The 16,084-nt window shown below is 52.0% G+C and overlaps 1 protein-coding gene across 1 annotated transcript; it reads left to right on the forward strand.

The window, feature by feature from the left end:
* The first annotated feature begins 222 nt into the window (after window positions 1-222).
* On the forward strand, window positions 223-14,878 carry LOC102462511 (keratin, type II cytoskeletal cochleal-like). Its single transcript, XM_075901666.1, has 9 exons — window positions 223-891; window positions 3,114-3,334; window positions 5,888-5,948; window positions 6,655-6,750; window positions 8,055-8,219; window positions 8,822-8,947; window positions 10,234-10,454; window positions 10,998-11,032; window positions 11,757-14,878. The coding sequence occupies exons 1-9, from the start codon at window positions 271-273 to the stop codon at window positions 12,113-12,115; spliced, it is 1,905 nt and encodes a 634-aa protein (XP_075757781.1). The 5' UTR covers window positions 223-270; the 3' UTR covers window positions 12,116-14,878.
* The last annotated feature ends 1,206 nt before the right edge of the window (window positions 14,879-16,084 follow it).

Consider the following 16,084-nt stretch of genomic DNA (forward strand, 5'->3'; position numbering starts at 1 on the left):
GCGGGGCGGAAGCTTTTCGGCCAGGCCGCTGCACCCCAGCACCGCAGGTGCGTTTCGCTTCGGTGAGCGCCTAACGAGCGCATTTTGACACCTGCCTGCTGGGCGTGTCAAACCCACTCAGGTGCTCAGCGGACGGCTTTGCCTCCAGGCCACCCAGCCCACCTCGCCGACAGGATAAAAGGGGCCAGGATCCGACGGGGTGCTCACCGCGGGGCGCCGTTCTCCGACTCCGCTCCCTGGCCCGCCGCCGCACGGACCTCGCCCGCCGCGATGAGCTGGCAGTCCGGCAGCCTCCGCTCCGGCGGGGGGCACAAGAGTTTCAGCGCCGTCTCCGCCGTGATCCCAAGTAGCCACAGGCTCAGCTTCAGCTCCGCCACCGTCTCCAGAGGCGGTGGCGCTTTTGGGCGGCTCGGAGGCGGAGGGAATTTTGGCAGCCGGAGCCTCTATAACCTAGGGAGCACCAAGAGAATTTCCATCGGGGGCGGCAGCAACCTCCGGAGCAGCTTTGGGGGCGGAGCTGGGGGAGGCTTCGGGTTTGGCGGGGGAAGTGTTGGTGGCGGAGCCGGCTTTGGCAGGGGAGCTGGTGGAGGTGGGCTCGGTCTGGGGGGAGGCGGCGCTGGGGGCGGATTTGGCTTTGGCGGATTTGGCTTTGGCGGCGGCGCGGGTGCTGGTGGCGGGGGCCTGGGCGTAGGCTTTGGTGGGGGCCGAAGTCCGGCAGGCTTTGGCGGTGGCGGTGCACCCAGCGTGGGGACCATCCAAGAAGTGACTGTCAACCAAAGTCTCCTCGCCCCGTTGAACCTGGAGATTGACCCAAGCATCCAGCAGGTGCGGAAGGAGGAGAGGGAGCAGATCAAGAGCCTCAACAACAAATTTGCTTCGTTCATTGACAAGGTGAGCGTTGGAGCCGAACCTCCGGAGATGGGCGGGATGGAAGGAGGTCGGTGGCGGGAACGGAACGGAAAAGGCCCGTTTTCGTAGCAGGATCACTACTCACACTAATTAACTGCCAGCAAATTTCAGCGGGGTCACTGGGCTCGTCAGTTGGAGCAAAAATAACGAGCCGTCCGCTGGCACCTGAAAGGCAACCACGTGGAAGTGGGCACCAAACTCTCGTGGGCTGCAGATGGTTCCTAGTTGCACGTATTGAGTCAAACTTTCCAGTCGGTGACGAAAATGAAGATTTCTCCCGGGTTCATCTCGGAAACGGAAGCCACGGGGATTTGATTTGCTCCATCCCAACCCCCACCACAGACCCAAAGAGGGAAGAAGGAAATGGCAACATGGAGATCAACATTCACAAACGTGTCATTCCTATTTGCATCCATGTTTTTTTTGTTTTTTTTTGGACACTGTTTGAAATGGCAGTGAAAATGTGTGTTTGTGTCTAACTGGGACATTTTGGGTACGTCTAAACTACATGCCTCCGTCGACGGAGGCATGTAGATTAGCCAGATCAGCAGAGGGAAATGAAGCCGCGATTAAAATAATTGCGGCTTCATTTAAATTTAAATGGCTGCCCCGCTCTGCCGATCAGCTGTTTGTCGGCAGATCGGGGCAGTCTGGACGCGCCATGTTGACAAAGAAGCCTTTCTTGATCGGCACAGGTATGTCTTGTGAAACCAGGTTTACCTGTGCCGATCAAGAAAGGCTTCTTTGTCGATGCGGCGCGTCCAGACTGCCCCAATCTGCCGACAAACAGCTGATCGGCAGAGCAGGGCAGCCATTTAAATTTAAATGAAGCCGCAATTATTTTAATCGCGGCTTCATTTCCCTCTGCCGATCTGTCTAATCTACATGCCTCCGTCGACGGAGGCATGTAGTCTAGACACACCCTTTGTCTCACTCTCCCCTTTCTGCTAATGCTTGACCACATGCCGAAGTCTTGGTTTTTGCTTAGCCCCCTATCTAGGGCCAGCTCCATATTTCAGAGGGGTTTCCGTGTGAGTCTGTAATTTTAAAAACGAGTAGTCCTGTGTGTGTCTACAAAGCAGGGCTTGCCTCAAAATAAGCTACGCAAATCGAGCTACATCAATTGCATCGCTTATTTCGAAATTGGGAGCGTCTACACAGCACTGATTTCGAAATCGAGCACTCTTCCTCCGACTTCCCTTCCTCCTCGTACAATGCGGGTTCCAGGAGTCGGAGTATAGACGCGGACTAAGTTATTTTGAAAGCATGTTGCGGTGTAGACGTACCCTTGCAAAAATATAGATAGTGCCATGAGTTTTCATGCGCAAAGATCCCCCATCAGAGGAAGTGAGTGTTGCCCACGAGAGCTCAGGATGCTGTTTATATTTTTGTTAGTCTCTACGGATTTCTCGTGGTTCCATATTTCTGTATTGGGGTCTTTCCTTGGGTTTACTCGGACACGTGCCCTTACCCAGGGGAGGCTGAAGTAACGACAGAGCCCAAATGAAGGAGCCGCCGTGGTCAACCCGCAGCTCACGAGCTGCATGTGGCTCTTCCCCCCCCCCCAGGGTGAGGCTTGCTAAGCTGCCCCCCCATCACTCCTAAAGCAACCCCTGCACCCCTGAAAATGGCCCTCTCCTCCCGGCTCCCTGTGCTCACCGGGGTAGGGGAGCCATCCGGCATGGCCATTAAAGATGGTGCCGGAAGGAGCCTGACGTGGCCAAAAAGCCTCTAAATGCTTTTTCTTAAAGGGGCAGAGTCCTTTTTTTGCTCTACAACTTTGTCCTAGCTCTTAGCGCTGGATCCATGCATATCTTGGCTCTTTGCCCGGAATGGGCTGGCCATCGCTGAACTAGATCATGCTAATGCTTCGCTACCAAGGAAGCAAAAAGTCATGATGCCACTCACAAAGATGGGGAAACTGAGGCACGGCAGTCAGACGGCCAACGACAGGACTAGAACCCAGATAGCTTGAGTCCGACCCTGTTCCCCAAGCTTCTACACCAGCCTGCTGCCGGAGTTGAGCTAGCCAATGGGAGAATTGCTGGGCTAAAAACAATGTGCCTGTGAGAACGTGGGGGTCGGGCCTGTTGGTTTTGAGAATATGGAGGGGTGGATTTAATATTTCCTCTCCACCAAGTTCTGGGGCATCAGCCGGCTGGCCAAGCTCTTCCATTAAATAGCTTTTGCCTGGTGGGTTTCAGGTCCGCTTCCTGGAGCAGCAGAACAAAGTTCTTGAGACCAAGTGGAGCCTCCTGCAGGACCAGGGTCAGAAATCCACCTCCAGCAAGAGCAGCCTGGACCCCCTCTTCGAGGCCTACGTCAACAACCTGCGGAAGCAGCTGAGCAACCTGTTAAGCGAACGGGGGCGGCTGGAGGGCGAACTCCGGAACGTGCAGGACCTCGTGGAGGATTTTAAGAACAAGTAAGTGAATGTGTAAGGGGAGGGCGTTCCCCTGACCTGTGCCGACCTGTACAATACACAGCCCGCCCTTTTGGAAAGTGGGTGCCAGGTCCCCGGGCAGCCAAGGGAACCCCATAGCCAAGGAAGCTAATGGCATAGTGGGGGGCATTAGGAGGAGCATGGCCAGTGGATCTAGGGAAGTGACTAGTACCCTTTATTCGGCACTGGGGAGGCCACATCTGGGCCCCCCACTACAGAAAGGATGTGGATGCATTGGAGAAGGTTCAATGGAGGGTAATGAAAATGATTCGGGGGCTGGAGCACATGACCTATGAGAGGAGGCTGAGGGATTTGGGCTTGTTTAGGCTGCAGAAGAGAAGAGTGAGGGGGGATTTGGGATTGTGTGATTCTAAGACAGCGAGTTTACTGGGATTCAGGCTACCGTAATTGATCACAAGTGAGATGGAAGAGTCTGCTGCTGGAAACGGCAAATTTGTCAAAGTCAAACGCAGTTTCATGGAGGCACGTGGATTTGGAAGAGCTGTTCAGTGGAAACGCACTGGCAGGAATCTTCTCCGTTCTCGTTTTGTTTTGGTCACGTTGGAACATTTCATTTCAACGTGCCTGGTTTGTTTCATTTTGACTGTTACAGTGCAATGATTTTATATCTATGCTTAATATTGTACCGACTCCTATTTACCGTTATATTTAATTGCTAGCCGAACACACCGATCTGCTATTACTACAAACAAAAATATTTCAGTGGTCTGCTTTTTTTTTTCCATTGTGGAAAAAAAAATAGTCGAAATGTCAACCGTTTTGCTCTGGTTTAGAACGACAGCGCATTTTGAGATGTCTGAATTTCCCCCGGGGGGAAATTTCATTCTGCAACCAGCCCTAGTTGGACAGGTTGAGCCTGTCTTGTCCGGCTCTCTCTGGTCCAGCAACCTCCATGGTCTGGCATGATTCGAGTTTGCTGGATGGCCGCTTAGCATGGGGGTAGCCAAGTTTCCCGTAGTCCCATAAAGTTTGTGTACAGCCGCCAGTCCTGGCTCTCAGTGTTCTGGGCTGTTATTTTGCTCTAATTTACCCCTTCCCCACATGTCTTCAAAGAGTCCAGATGCTGTGGCAGACTTGGTAATGTTGCTAGATGGTATTTCCCGTGGCCCGGCAAATTCTCTGTTGTGGCACCAGTCAGATCCTGACGGTGCCGGACTCGAAAAGTTCGACCCGTAAGACGTTTTTCCAGAATTGCAACAAACATTATCAATGTATCTGTTCCAAGTGGTACATCTACTTTGTCCGGGCGTCCGGGGCCAAAAGCCAGGAGCTGGGCTGTCCAAATATGGAACAGAAAGGGAACCCATTTGGGTCTAGTGGCTGGCATGCATAGAACGAGGATTTGTTTTCTCCTGCCCCAAAGAGGTACGTTTGTTCCTTTGCTTCCATCCGCCATGGCTCGTACTTTGCGATCTGGGGTTCAGATCTTGCACCTGACCCTTCAGCAGCATTCCAGCTTTTAGAAGGGCTGTCCTTACGGTTTATGGTACCCTGCGTGGAGGCACCCCGATGTAGCGGTGCCCTGCGCAGCTGCATATTCTGCATACACCTAAGGGTGGTCCTGATTAAGGAGAAAAGAAGACAAGAGGAGATGAAACCCACAGGGCCATGAACCCATAGGGCGATGGAGCCTGAGGCAGCATCCAGATGTCAGATTCCCTATCTGGCTTCACTTCAGAGAGTGGGACAGAACCACCCCCACGTGTTTTACAAAAGTTGAAACTATGGAATTTTGAAAAGAAAACCAGTCACTTCTGCACTGCAGCGCAGGAAGAGAACGGAAGGGCAAGATTTCTTTTTTCCCCTCTAAATATGCTAGAGATCTATGAAATCATGATCGGTGTGGAGAAAGTGAATAAGGAAAAGCTGTTTACATGTTTCCATAACACAAGAAATAGAAGCCACCCAAATTAAATGAAGAGGTAGCAGTTTTAAAACAAACCAAAGGAAGCTTTTCTTCATGCAGCGCTCTGTCAACCTGTGGAACTCCTTGCCACAGGATGTTGTGAAGGCCAGGACTTTAACAGGGTTCAAAACAGAGCTAGATACATTCATGGAGGTTAGGTCCATTAATGGCTATTAGCCAGGATGGGTAGGAATGGTGTCCCTACCTCTGTCAGAAGCTGGAATGGATGACAAGAGAGGGATCACTTGATGATTCCCTGTTCTGTTCACTCACTCTAGGGCATCTGGTGTTGGCCACTGTGGTCAGACAGGACACTGGGCCGGATGGACCTTTGGTCTGACTCTGTCTGGCTGTTCTTATTCTTATTTTGAAGCCAAACATTTGAGCAGCACACAGAACCAGCGTGCGCACAAGACATGCAATTTGCAAAAGAGGATGACCGTGCATTTTTGCCGAAGCGATGATCATGCGACAAGAAAGGTTGCCAGGTTCATCTTAGACACAGGCGCGTGCACGTGTGAGCTCAGCCAAGACATTCCTGCCTGCCTCTCCTACGTGTTCTCATTCATTCCATTAATGAGAGCTCACGCTGCCTTCCCTTCCTCCAGGTACGAAGACGAAATCAACAAGCGCACGAATGCGGAGAACGACTTCGTGGTGCTCAAGAAGGTGAGCTGGGCAGACCATCACCCTGAGGCTAAGATCAATGAAAACGCTTGTCGTGTTTTCAGGAAGGAAGGCTGGGGCTAGGTGTCTGGGCCAATACACGTGGGTGAGTCAGTGGGGATCACATCCCAGCGCAGGGGACCCCGGGGCACAGAGCAGACAGCCCCCCCGCTCCATCACACCGGCCAGCCTCAGCCAGTGGGGGGAAGGGGCAGTGTGGGGGGCTTGGCTGGGCCCCTCCAGGTGGGCCCTGAGGGAGCCTGGCTGAGGCAGGTGCTGTCCTGGTTGATTGTGCCTCTCCTGAGGGTCTGGGACCATCCTTGGTGCCCCTAGTGGCTCCGCCCAGCAGGCACGTACCTGGGGAGTCCAGCCAGGAGGCAGGGCGTGGGGCAGGGGGTCCCTGGAGGACCAGAGTGGGGTGCTGGGCCTGGAGGGGGCAGAGAAGATCGCTGTGTGGTGTGCGCTACAGAGCGGACGGCTGGGCAGGGGTGGTGGGGCAGCCAGTGTGCGTCTGGCTCTGGGGAGTAGCACCCCCCATCACCGTGCCATGCTCCATTGCTCCCACGGGGGCCCACAAATAGATTTGGCACCAACTTGCCCAGCCCCTGTAGGGAAAAGCAGCTCGACCGCCACCCCGAGTCGAGCCCGGGGTGTCGGCGCCGGCCCAGGCCTCTGGGCTGCCGTGGTAACGGTGCGCCGTGTCTCTCAGGATGTGGACACCGCCTACATGAACAAGACCGAGCTGGAGGCCAAAGTGGACGCCTTGATGGATGAGATCAGCTTCCTCCGAACGCTCCACGACACGGTACGGACTCGTCTCCCGGTGCTCGGCCGGGAGCTGAAACACGCCCCTTGCCCCGGGGCAGGCGGGACGTGGGAGGGGGTCGGCGCCCAGTGGCTAGAGTGTTGGGCTGGGGTCGGGTTCCTCCTTGTGCCTTTTCTCCTGCTGTCTGGTCTAAGGGTCAAGTCATTTCGTTGTGGGTTTGTCTACATCCAGCTTGGGGGCTGTCTCGTCCTGTGCGTGCCCAGTGCTTGAGCCAAAGGGGCTCTGATCTTGGGCCAAGCCTCAACGGGTGCCAGCAGCATAAATAAAACCCCAGGCCGCCTTGTCTGGCAAGAGAATAATCGTTGGGATTTCTAAGTACCCAACCACCGTCCTACTCGGGGTCAATACAGCGACTCCATGCCGCTTCTGGGACTGCTAGCCTGTCAGACTTCCCTTCCTGGAGTGCGTTCGGATACTGCCCTTTGCAACACACTCCTGTCTCTGTGAGTGGCTTAAATAAAAACACCAGTGGCCAGATTCTGATCATAGACTCCTAGAACCCAAAGGGACCTCGAGAGGTCATCGAGTCCAGCCCCCTGCCCTCATGGCAGGACCAAATACTGTCTAGATCATCCCTGACAAGTGTCTGTCCAACCAGCTCTTCAATATCTCCAGAGATGGAGATTCCACAACCTCTCTGGGCAATTTATTCCAGTGTTTAACCACCCGGACAGGCAGGAAGTTTTTCCTAATGTCCAACCTAAACCTCCCTTGCTGCAGTTTAAGCCCATTGCTGCTTGTCCTGTCCTCAGAGGCCAAGGAGAACAAGTTTTCCTCCTCCTCCTTGTAACATAGTTCACTTGAAAACGGCTTCTCTTTTCAAGCTTCTCTTTTCCAAATGAAACAAGCCCAATTCTTTCAGCCGTCCCTCATCGCTCACGTTCTCTAGACCTTTCATCAGTTTTGCTGCTCTTCTCTGGACCCTCTCCAATTTCTCCACATCTTTCTTGAAACGCGGTGCCCAAACACTCCTTTGTAAAGCTGGAGTCACCTCATCGACTTCTGTGGACTTGCTCTGGGTTGACCCAGGTGCGGAATCACTTTGGATTTCGGCAGATTCACACTGGAATCTGGACCAACAATTCTAACGAGCACGGACTCTTTCTTTGGTGTGTGACACCGGTGCCGATCCAGAGCAGCTCCACGGACACACACGGGTTTTTCTCCTCATTGGCACCTAGGTGCATGGATGGGGAGGTAGGCCCAGCCTGTTTAAAGGCAGAGGGGGGTATCGGGACAGTCTTGCAGCAGAGATGGCTCAGGATGGCCACGTATTTCTGCAGGAACTGGCCCAGTTGAACGAGCAGGTCTCCGACACCTCCATCATCCTGTCAATGGACAACAACCGAGATCTGGACCTTAGCAGCATCGTGAACGAAGTCAAGGCGCAGTACGAGGACATTGCCAACCGGAGCCGCACCGAGGCGGAGTCGTGGTACCAGACCAAGGTGAGGGGACCTCTCGCCAGCGGACCCGCGATGTCCGTGCCGCGCTTCGGTGGGCGTTTTGTTCCTTTCCCAGGCCCAGGCGGGTGTGGGAACGGGCTTGGCTCGATATTAGAACATCAGAACAGCCCGATTGGGTCAGACCAAAGGTCTGTCCAGCCCAGTGTCCTGTCTGCCCACAGTGGCCAATGCCAGATACCCCAGAGGGGGGTAATCCTCAACTGATCCTTCCCCTGTCATCCATTGCCAGACACACAGAGGCTAGTGACACCATTCCTACCCATCCTGGCTAAGAGCCATTGATGAACCAAACCTCTATGAATCTATCTAGCTCTTTTGTGAACCCTGTTAAAGTCCTGGTCTTCAGCACATCCTCTGGCGAGGAGTTCCACAGGTTGACTGTGCGCTGAGTGAAGAAAACCTTCCATTTGTTTGTTTTAAACCGGCTGCCTCTTCATTTTATTGGGCGACCCCTAATTCTTATATTGTGGGAAGAAGTAAATAACGTTTCCTTAGTCACTTTTTCCACACCAGTCGTGATTTTATAGGCCTCGATCACATCCTATCTTGGGGGTGGGTTTTTTGCGCTCGTTTCTGCATACTAGTTTGAGGAGCTGCGAGCCACCGCCGGGAAACACGGCGACGACCTGCGGAACACGAAGGGGGAGATCTCCGAGCTCAACCGCATGATCCAGAGGCTGCGGGCCGAGATCGAGAACGCCAGGAACCAGGTAGGAACGAGCCACGGCACTAGGGATGGGAAACCTCCGAACTGCCCATCCCGGGTTTCCTGCCCCCCCTTCACCCGCCCCCAGCTCGGGTTCTTGCAGGGCTGCGAGGCTGCCTACCCGCACCTGCTGCAATCCGTGGATGGTGAGCCGTCCCATGGGAGTCATTTCATGCCGCCCCACTGAGGGACACTGCCCCATAGCCACCGAGCAGCTTGCTCAGCCAAGGACAGGGTGTGGGTCACATGAGTGGCCCTCCTTCATTTCAACGGGGTGCATGTGGCCTGTGCACCCTTTTCTGCCCCTCTCCTCCCCCCCCCACACCTCTCGTGCACTGGGACCCACACTGCCCTTCCCCCCAGAGTTCGGACAGCTGTGAATCAGCTGATTCGTGGCGTTCTAGCTTTGGGGGGGAGCCAGAACGGACCCCGGATCAGCTGATTCGTGGCATTCTAGCTTTGGGGGGAGGAGCCGGAACGGAGCCCGGATCAGCTGATTCGTGGCGTTCTAGCTTTGGGGGGAGGAGCCGGAACGGAGCCCGGATCAGCTGATTCGTGGCGTTCTAGCTTTGGGGGGAGGAGCCGGAACGGAGCCCGGATCAGCTGATTCGTGGCGTTCTAGCTTTGGGGGGAGGAGCCGGAACAGAGCCCGGATCAGCTGATTCGTGGCGTTCTAGCTTTGGGGGGAGGAGCCGGAACAGAGCCCGGATCAGCTGATTCGTGGCACTCCGAAAGGGCTGGGAATGTGGGGGAAGCGTGCCCAGTGCCCCAGTGCATGAGAGGTGGGTGGGGAGCGAGGTAGATAGGTGTCTGTGGCCCACAGGCGGCCCACGGGCCGTAGGCTGCTGACCACAGCCAGGGAAGGTGGAAGGAGCTCTCTTCCAGCCCCACCAAGCCCTTGCTCATCCCTTCTTTCCCGTTGCTTCGGTGCAAAAGAGCGCAGGAGATGCGCCCTCCTCTAGGGAGGAGCGGGGCTGCGTTGTGTCTCCTCGGTGAGCCAATGTCGCCCGGCGCGCCCGTGGATCGGTTCAAGCCACGCCACTCTCAGACCGGCCATTGTGCCTCCGTAGCCCCTCCGGGGTGATGATGGTGAAAAGCCAGAATAACGAAACCCCTGCAGAAATCTGCTGGCCAGCTCCCGCCCCCCCCCCCCCACCGGGGCTAGTAGCAGCCAGGGCAGATAGGAGCCAGGGGTTTTTGCCTGAGAGGTCTGTCCTGCCCCAGGAGGGGGTGGAACGTGGTGGAAAAGGTCCGGGGGGTTAAAGGGAAGTCCGCTCCCGCCCCCTGCAGTGCGCCAACCTGCAGACGGCCATCGCGGACTCTGAGGAGCGGGGCGAGCTGGCCCTCAAGGACGCCCGGGCCAAGCTGGCGGAGCTGGAGGCGGCCCTGAACAAGGCCAAGCAGGACATGGCCCGCCAGCTGCGGGAGTACCAGGAGCTGATGAACGTCAAGCTGGCCCTGGATATCGAGATCGCCACCTACAACAAGCTGCTGGAAGGAGAGGAGAGCAGGTGGGGGCAGGACAGAGCACAGGAGGGGAGGGGGAGTGTCTTCATCGCCGTGATTCAGACAGGGAAACTGAGGCACGGAGCGTCCATTGAGATCAGCTGCTGCACTCCAGGGGCTCTGTGCTCCAGGGGCCTGCTGTAGGGCTCCGGTCACTGCAGGGAGCCAACCTCAACCTCGTGCTGCCCCCAGCCCCCGCTGGCCCTGCTGCCCTTAGGTTCCCAGGCCTGGTTCAGGAGCCCCCGTGCTTCTGCTGGAGAGTGCCGGTTTTCAGAGGTACACCCGGTACACGGACAGTTATCGGGTTTTACGGTAATGGGGGGCCGTTACGACGTACCCCCGACAGATGCAGACTCGCTTCCTAGGCAAACGTGCAAACAGATGGGTCTTGACGGTCCCTTTTGTCCTTAAAGACTCCGAAGAGCTTAGCCCCCGCGTGCCGGGAAGAGCCACCGGCACGAACGCCGGCCCCCGGTGGCCAGCAGGCGGGTCCAAAAAGCCTCCCTACCCCCGCTGACTTTTTGTTTTTTGTCGCCCTTCCCCCCCAGGCTGACTGGAGAGAGCGTCGTCCCCGTCAGCTATTGTAAGTCGCTCGGGCATTTCCCCCTCCTGACGGGTGCCGGGTCGGGGGTGATGTCCTCTGGCCGGCGAGGGTGGGAATTTGCTCCCTCGATGGCTGGCCCCATTGTGACGGCGAGTTGGGGTTCCCCTGATCCGGCACCCCCGGAGCAGCCAGAACAGTCTCCCCCAGCCAGTCGAACAGAGGCGTTTATTGATTTCCCAGAATACAGCCCAGTTCAGGCCCTAGGGTTAGGGTCCATCACCCCTAGCCCCCAGCTTAGCCCGTTCTCCCAATGCTTCCCAGACAGCCACTGCCTCCCCCCAAAGCCCTGCCCCTCAGCCAGGTGTTGGTCTCCGCCTTCCTCCCTTTGTCTCTCTCCCTGGGAGGCTGAGCCTGGGTGTCTGAGTTAACCCATGTGGGTGAGTCAGTAGGAATCACATCACAGTTCAGGGGGACCCCGGGTTACAGAGCAGACAGCCCCCCCACTCCGCCATATAAGGGTCTGCTGCTTGCTAGTCCCAGAGTCTAGCCCCAGGTCTTTTTGACACCTACTTGTGGCCACAGATTGTCATGGGGACCTAATTATCCATTCTAGACCCTGCGGCCTACTCATTTCCATCCGCTCTTTTAGTGCCAGGCATCCCAAGTGCAATACTCAATTGTAGGAGCAGTTATGATCCCGTGTTTCGGGGAACGCAGCGCCTGGTACGACAGGGCATCTGACCAGCCGGTGGTTTTCTTGCAGCCGTGGTCAGCTCCAGCGCTGGAGGTGGTGGCGGAGCTGGTTTCGGAGGAGGGTTTGGCGGCTTCGGCCTAGGAGGAGGCGGAGGAGGATTTGGCTATGGAGGCGGGAGCGGCCTTGGTCTCGGAGGAGGGAGCGGAGGGCTCGGCTACGGATGTGGAGGAGGTCTCGGAAGCGGAGGGTTCAGCTTCGGAAGCGGAGGAGGGCTCAGCCTGGGCTATGGAGTTGGTGGCAGCAGTGGGATGAGTGTCGGCGGAGGGAATTTCAGCACCGGGAGTGGCAAAGGCACAGGGATAGGAACCAGCGTGGGTGTGAAAATTGTCTCCAAAACCTCTTCCAGTAAGAAGACCTTCAAGAGTTAAGTTTGAGCAATTCTCCACTGCTCCGGTGATAATTATGCACAGCCACCTAGGTATAACTTCCTCTTGACACTAGCCCCCGTGACAAAAATCCACCACTCTACCAAGAAAACCCCTGTAGTAAATCCTCCATCTTTCATTAGTTCAGCTACCCCCTGATAGTTCTAGCATGAATGGTATTGACCCAACTTGTTTCCTGACATCATAGCTTTTAAGCACTTGCATCCTAATTCAGGAAAGCTGCTAAGCATGTGCTTAAGTAAAGCGTGTGCTCAAGTATTTTCTGAAAGGGACTCAAGCCCGTGTTTAAAAGCTAAGTGCTTGTGTAAGGGAACGGGTGTCTGCTCTCCCTTTGACTCCAACTACTCTTTTTGTCTTGGGAGCGAGCTCGGAGATTGATTTATCATGTCTGCAGCAGACCCGATACACTGATGGCCGGTGGATCGATGGCTGCAGCGTCGACCCTCCGCCTAGCGTAGACAAGGCTTTTGACTGCAGTTTGTGACACCTGAGAGGTTGCCAACCTTTCCAAGCTCGCCACCCACACCGAAGAACTTAAGGGAGACATTTTTCAAAAGAGCCTAATGGATTTAGGCACACACATCCCATTAAAAGTCATTCGGCCTCGTTAGTGCCTTAGAAGGTCTGTTCCAAAAATCTATATTTAGGCTCCACAAATAAGTGGCTTAGTAGGCACAGACGCTGAAGTCAACAACGCCGTGAGAAGTTCGGCACTTCTGAAACTCCGGCGACTGTTCGGAAGCTGAATATGGATTAAGGAAGTGGTGACACTGACTTTAGGTAGCCGCCTTTGAACATGTTCGCTACAGCCACACTGATTAGATGCGCCAATGGCTTATCAAATGCTAATCTTCATGTGCTTTTCTTGAAAGGAACCTTTACCCAATTGTGCTACATTTTCAACACTAAGCCCAAAGGCAAACATGAGATTTACCACACAGTTTACATGTAGTCTTGTGGTCATGTGTTACCAAAGGCTACAGTGTACAAATGCCCACATCTGTTTGTGTAAGAGCTCTAGTTTTGATCTACTGGGAATAAAACAAAATTAACCAGGGCCAGGTCGGATTTCCAAAAGAATAATTATGCTGTAATGTTTACACTGACAAAAAGACTCTAGCTAGTCTCGCTCTGGATAACGTTTTTTTAAGCGACACAGTAATTAATGTAGGAGCCTAAGTCCTCTTGGCCTTCCATGAGAATTATGCTTCTTAGTGATTTAGGCGCTTTTGACAAATTTCGTCTGTATACACGCAAAAGACAAGGAATGGGATTTTCAAAAGCTCCTAAATCAAATTTTCAAATATGCTCAAGTGACTTAGGCATTTTCAAAAGTGACAGGCATTTGGGGCCCCGATCGTCAAAGGTATTTAGGTGCCTAATTCCGATGGAAATTAGTGGGAGTTAGGTGCCTAAATACATGCCTTATCTGGGTCTAAGAACTAAAGCCTCATTGAAAGTCAATGGCATGAAAGCTCCTAAATTCCTAAGTCAATTTTCAAAATAGAACCTTGGCACCAATTTTTTAAGAGAGTTTGACACCTAAAGGTGCTCAGAGGTGCCCGGTGAGCATTTCAAAACCATGTATGTGCCCAACACGGTAGGGCTGTGTCTACACTGGCCACTTATTCCTGAAAATCAGCCGCTTTTCCAGAATAACTTGCCAGCTGTCTACACTGGCCCCTTGAATTTCCGAAAAAGCACTGACGATCTACTGTAAGAAATCAGCCGCTTTTCCGGAAATACTATGCTGCTGCTGTTTGGGCAAAAGTCCTTTTTCCGGAAAACTGTTCCGGAAAAGGGCCAGTATAGAAAGTACAATAGTGTTTTCTGCAAAAAAGCCCTGATCGTGAAAATGACGATCGGGGCTTTTTTGCGGAAAAGCGCATCTACATTGGCACGGACGCTTTTCCGGAAAAAGTGCTTTTCTGGAAAAGCATCCTGCCAATGTAGACGTGCTTTTTCCGGAAATACTTATAACGGAAAACTGTTTCGTTTTAAGCATTTCCGGAAAATCATGCCAGTGTAGACATAGCCTAGGTGTTTAAAACTCTACTAGGTGCCTATATAGCTTTACAAAGCTTATCCCCATAAGTGCTTTTGAAAATTCCACCTGAGATCTCTGCTCTGGACTTTTTACAGTACTGAAAGAGAAATATATACAAAAAGAGTAAAAAAGGAGAGAAAAGTGAATGTGTGTTTTAAAAAAATACTTTATGAACCATTTACTTTTCCAACAGGGCAATTTTAACTCTGATTAAATGGCTATTAAGAATGAATCCAGTAAATCATAGTACAATTCTTAAGACACACATGTGGAACATTCAAGCAACATATATCACAGATGATAAAATATATATTTGTCCACAGAGGTTAGACTCTCATGTAAGTCACACTGATGCAAATCTGAAATATTTAACTTGGTATTAAGAAGTTACTCCCTATTTGCTATTGAAATTTGAATCTGTCATGCTAAATAATTTTATATTGCACTTCTAAGTATATACATCAGTAGCAAAAGACACAGCAAAAGTCCCTAGAACTGAGTTATAGCTAAAATTTATCTGAACTGCCTTCATGCGTCCTATTCAGTTTTTTTTGTTTCTTTCACGTTATTTTTTGTGATTGCACCACTAAAAAAAGTTACAGTTTTATATACGTCTTCAAGAATAATGACAAACAATAATTACTCTGTGTTTTACTCCCTTTTGGCTTTTTGGAATGTGTCCAATAAAACTGGATTGTAATTTACCATATATTACTGCCTATTTTTACCCAAGAGGTGAGTTTACAGTACAGAATATTTCTGCACCTTCTTTCACAGTAGATTGATTTATTGTAACAAACAAAATGGGCTTTTCTTTTTCCACATGGAAAATGTTTCATTTTGGTCAAAAAAACCCAAACCTCAAAACCCAAAAAGCTGAGTACAGCTGCCATTTTTGGCTGGTTGTTTTGGCCCAGTGTTTCCAGTTTTCGACCACTGACGACCAATATTTTTCAGCAGAAAATGGAAAAACATTTGGCTGCAAACTGAAAAAAAGTCGGTTTTCTGCTTAAAAAAATTGTCAAAGAAAGCAGATACTTTCTGTAAACACTTTCCTTTAATGGAAAATGTACATTCCATCAAAACAAAGTTGTAGCCAGCTCCACTAATGAACAGCAATAATTTTGCTGAGTGATTTTGGAGACGGTTTAAGGTCTAATCCCAGTGGGTTTTTCTAGCCTTAGAAATTATGCCTCTGCGTCTCTTAGGCTACATCTACACTTCAGCACTATTGAGAGATCCTGGAGAGATCTCGAATCTTTGGAGCACGCCCATGATTTCAAAATACAATGGGCTCACTAGTCCGATGTCCCTGTTAATCTCATTCCACAAGGAGTAAGGGACGTTTGAGAACAGCGCTTTATTTTGAAATAAGTACTATGTAGACAACGCCAAATTTTGACATGAGCTATTTTAAAATTGACTCGAAATAAGCTACGCGATTCGTGTCACTCAAATTGAGTAGCTTATTTTGAGCTTCGGGTGCAGTGTAGAAGCACTCTTAAGGAGCAGGATGAGAAAGATTTGTTCATTGAGCCTTTTGGAAGCTTTTGGGAGAAATATCTTAAATTTAAGTTGTGCTGCTGTGAGGTTCTTGTACGGCAACAGAGCATGAGTTGGTAGATACAGTGGGTGGAATATTTTAAGAAACAAGCGTTAATCCCAGATTTACATAACATCATAATTTAGGGTTTTAAATGACACCCTTGTACTTCAAGAAGCAAGAAAACACATGTCTCTAAAGCTATTTTGGAAATGCTCACCTATGATTTCTTCATTGCACTTTGCTAATAGCTATTCCCTGCCAATTACAGAACGGGTTGACATTGTCACAGGTTGCTTTAGATGTCTGTTAAAAGCAGCTCAGGCCTTTATTTATTGATTTCCCCACCTAATTATCATCG

Source organism: Pelodiscus sinensis, chromosome 19, assembly GCF_049634645.1.
Source record: "Pelodiscus sinensis isolate JC-2024 chromosome 19, ASM4963464v1, whole genome shotgun sequence".
Lineage (NCBI taxonomy): Eukaryota > Metazoa > Chordata > Testudines > Trionychidae > Pelodiscus > Pelodiscus sinensis.

Bases quoted from the DNA above. Each gene is read 5' to 3' on its own strand.
- LOC102462511 (XM_075901666.1), top strand. From the start codon at position 271: ATGAGCTGGCAGTCCGGCAGCCTCCGCTCCGGCGGGGGGCACAAGAGT. The intron at 892-3,113 runs GTGAGCGTTGGA...GGTGGGTTTCAG, and splicing joins TTGCTTCGTTCATTGACAAG to GTCCGCTTCCTGGAGCAGCA. The intron at 10,455-10,997 runs GTGGGGGCAGGA...CTTCCCCCCCAG, and splicing joins CTGGAAGGAGAGGAGAGCAG to GCTGACTGGAGAGAGCGTCG.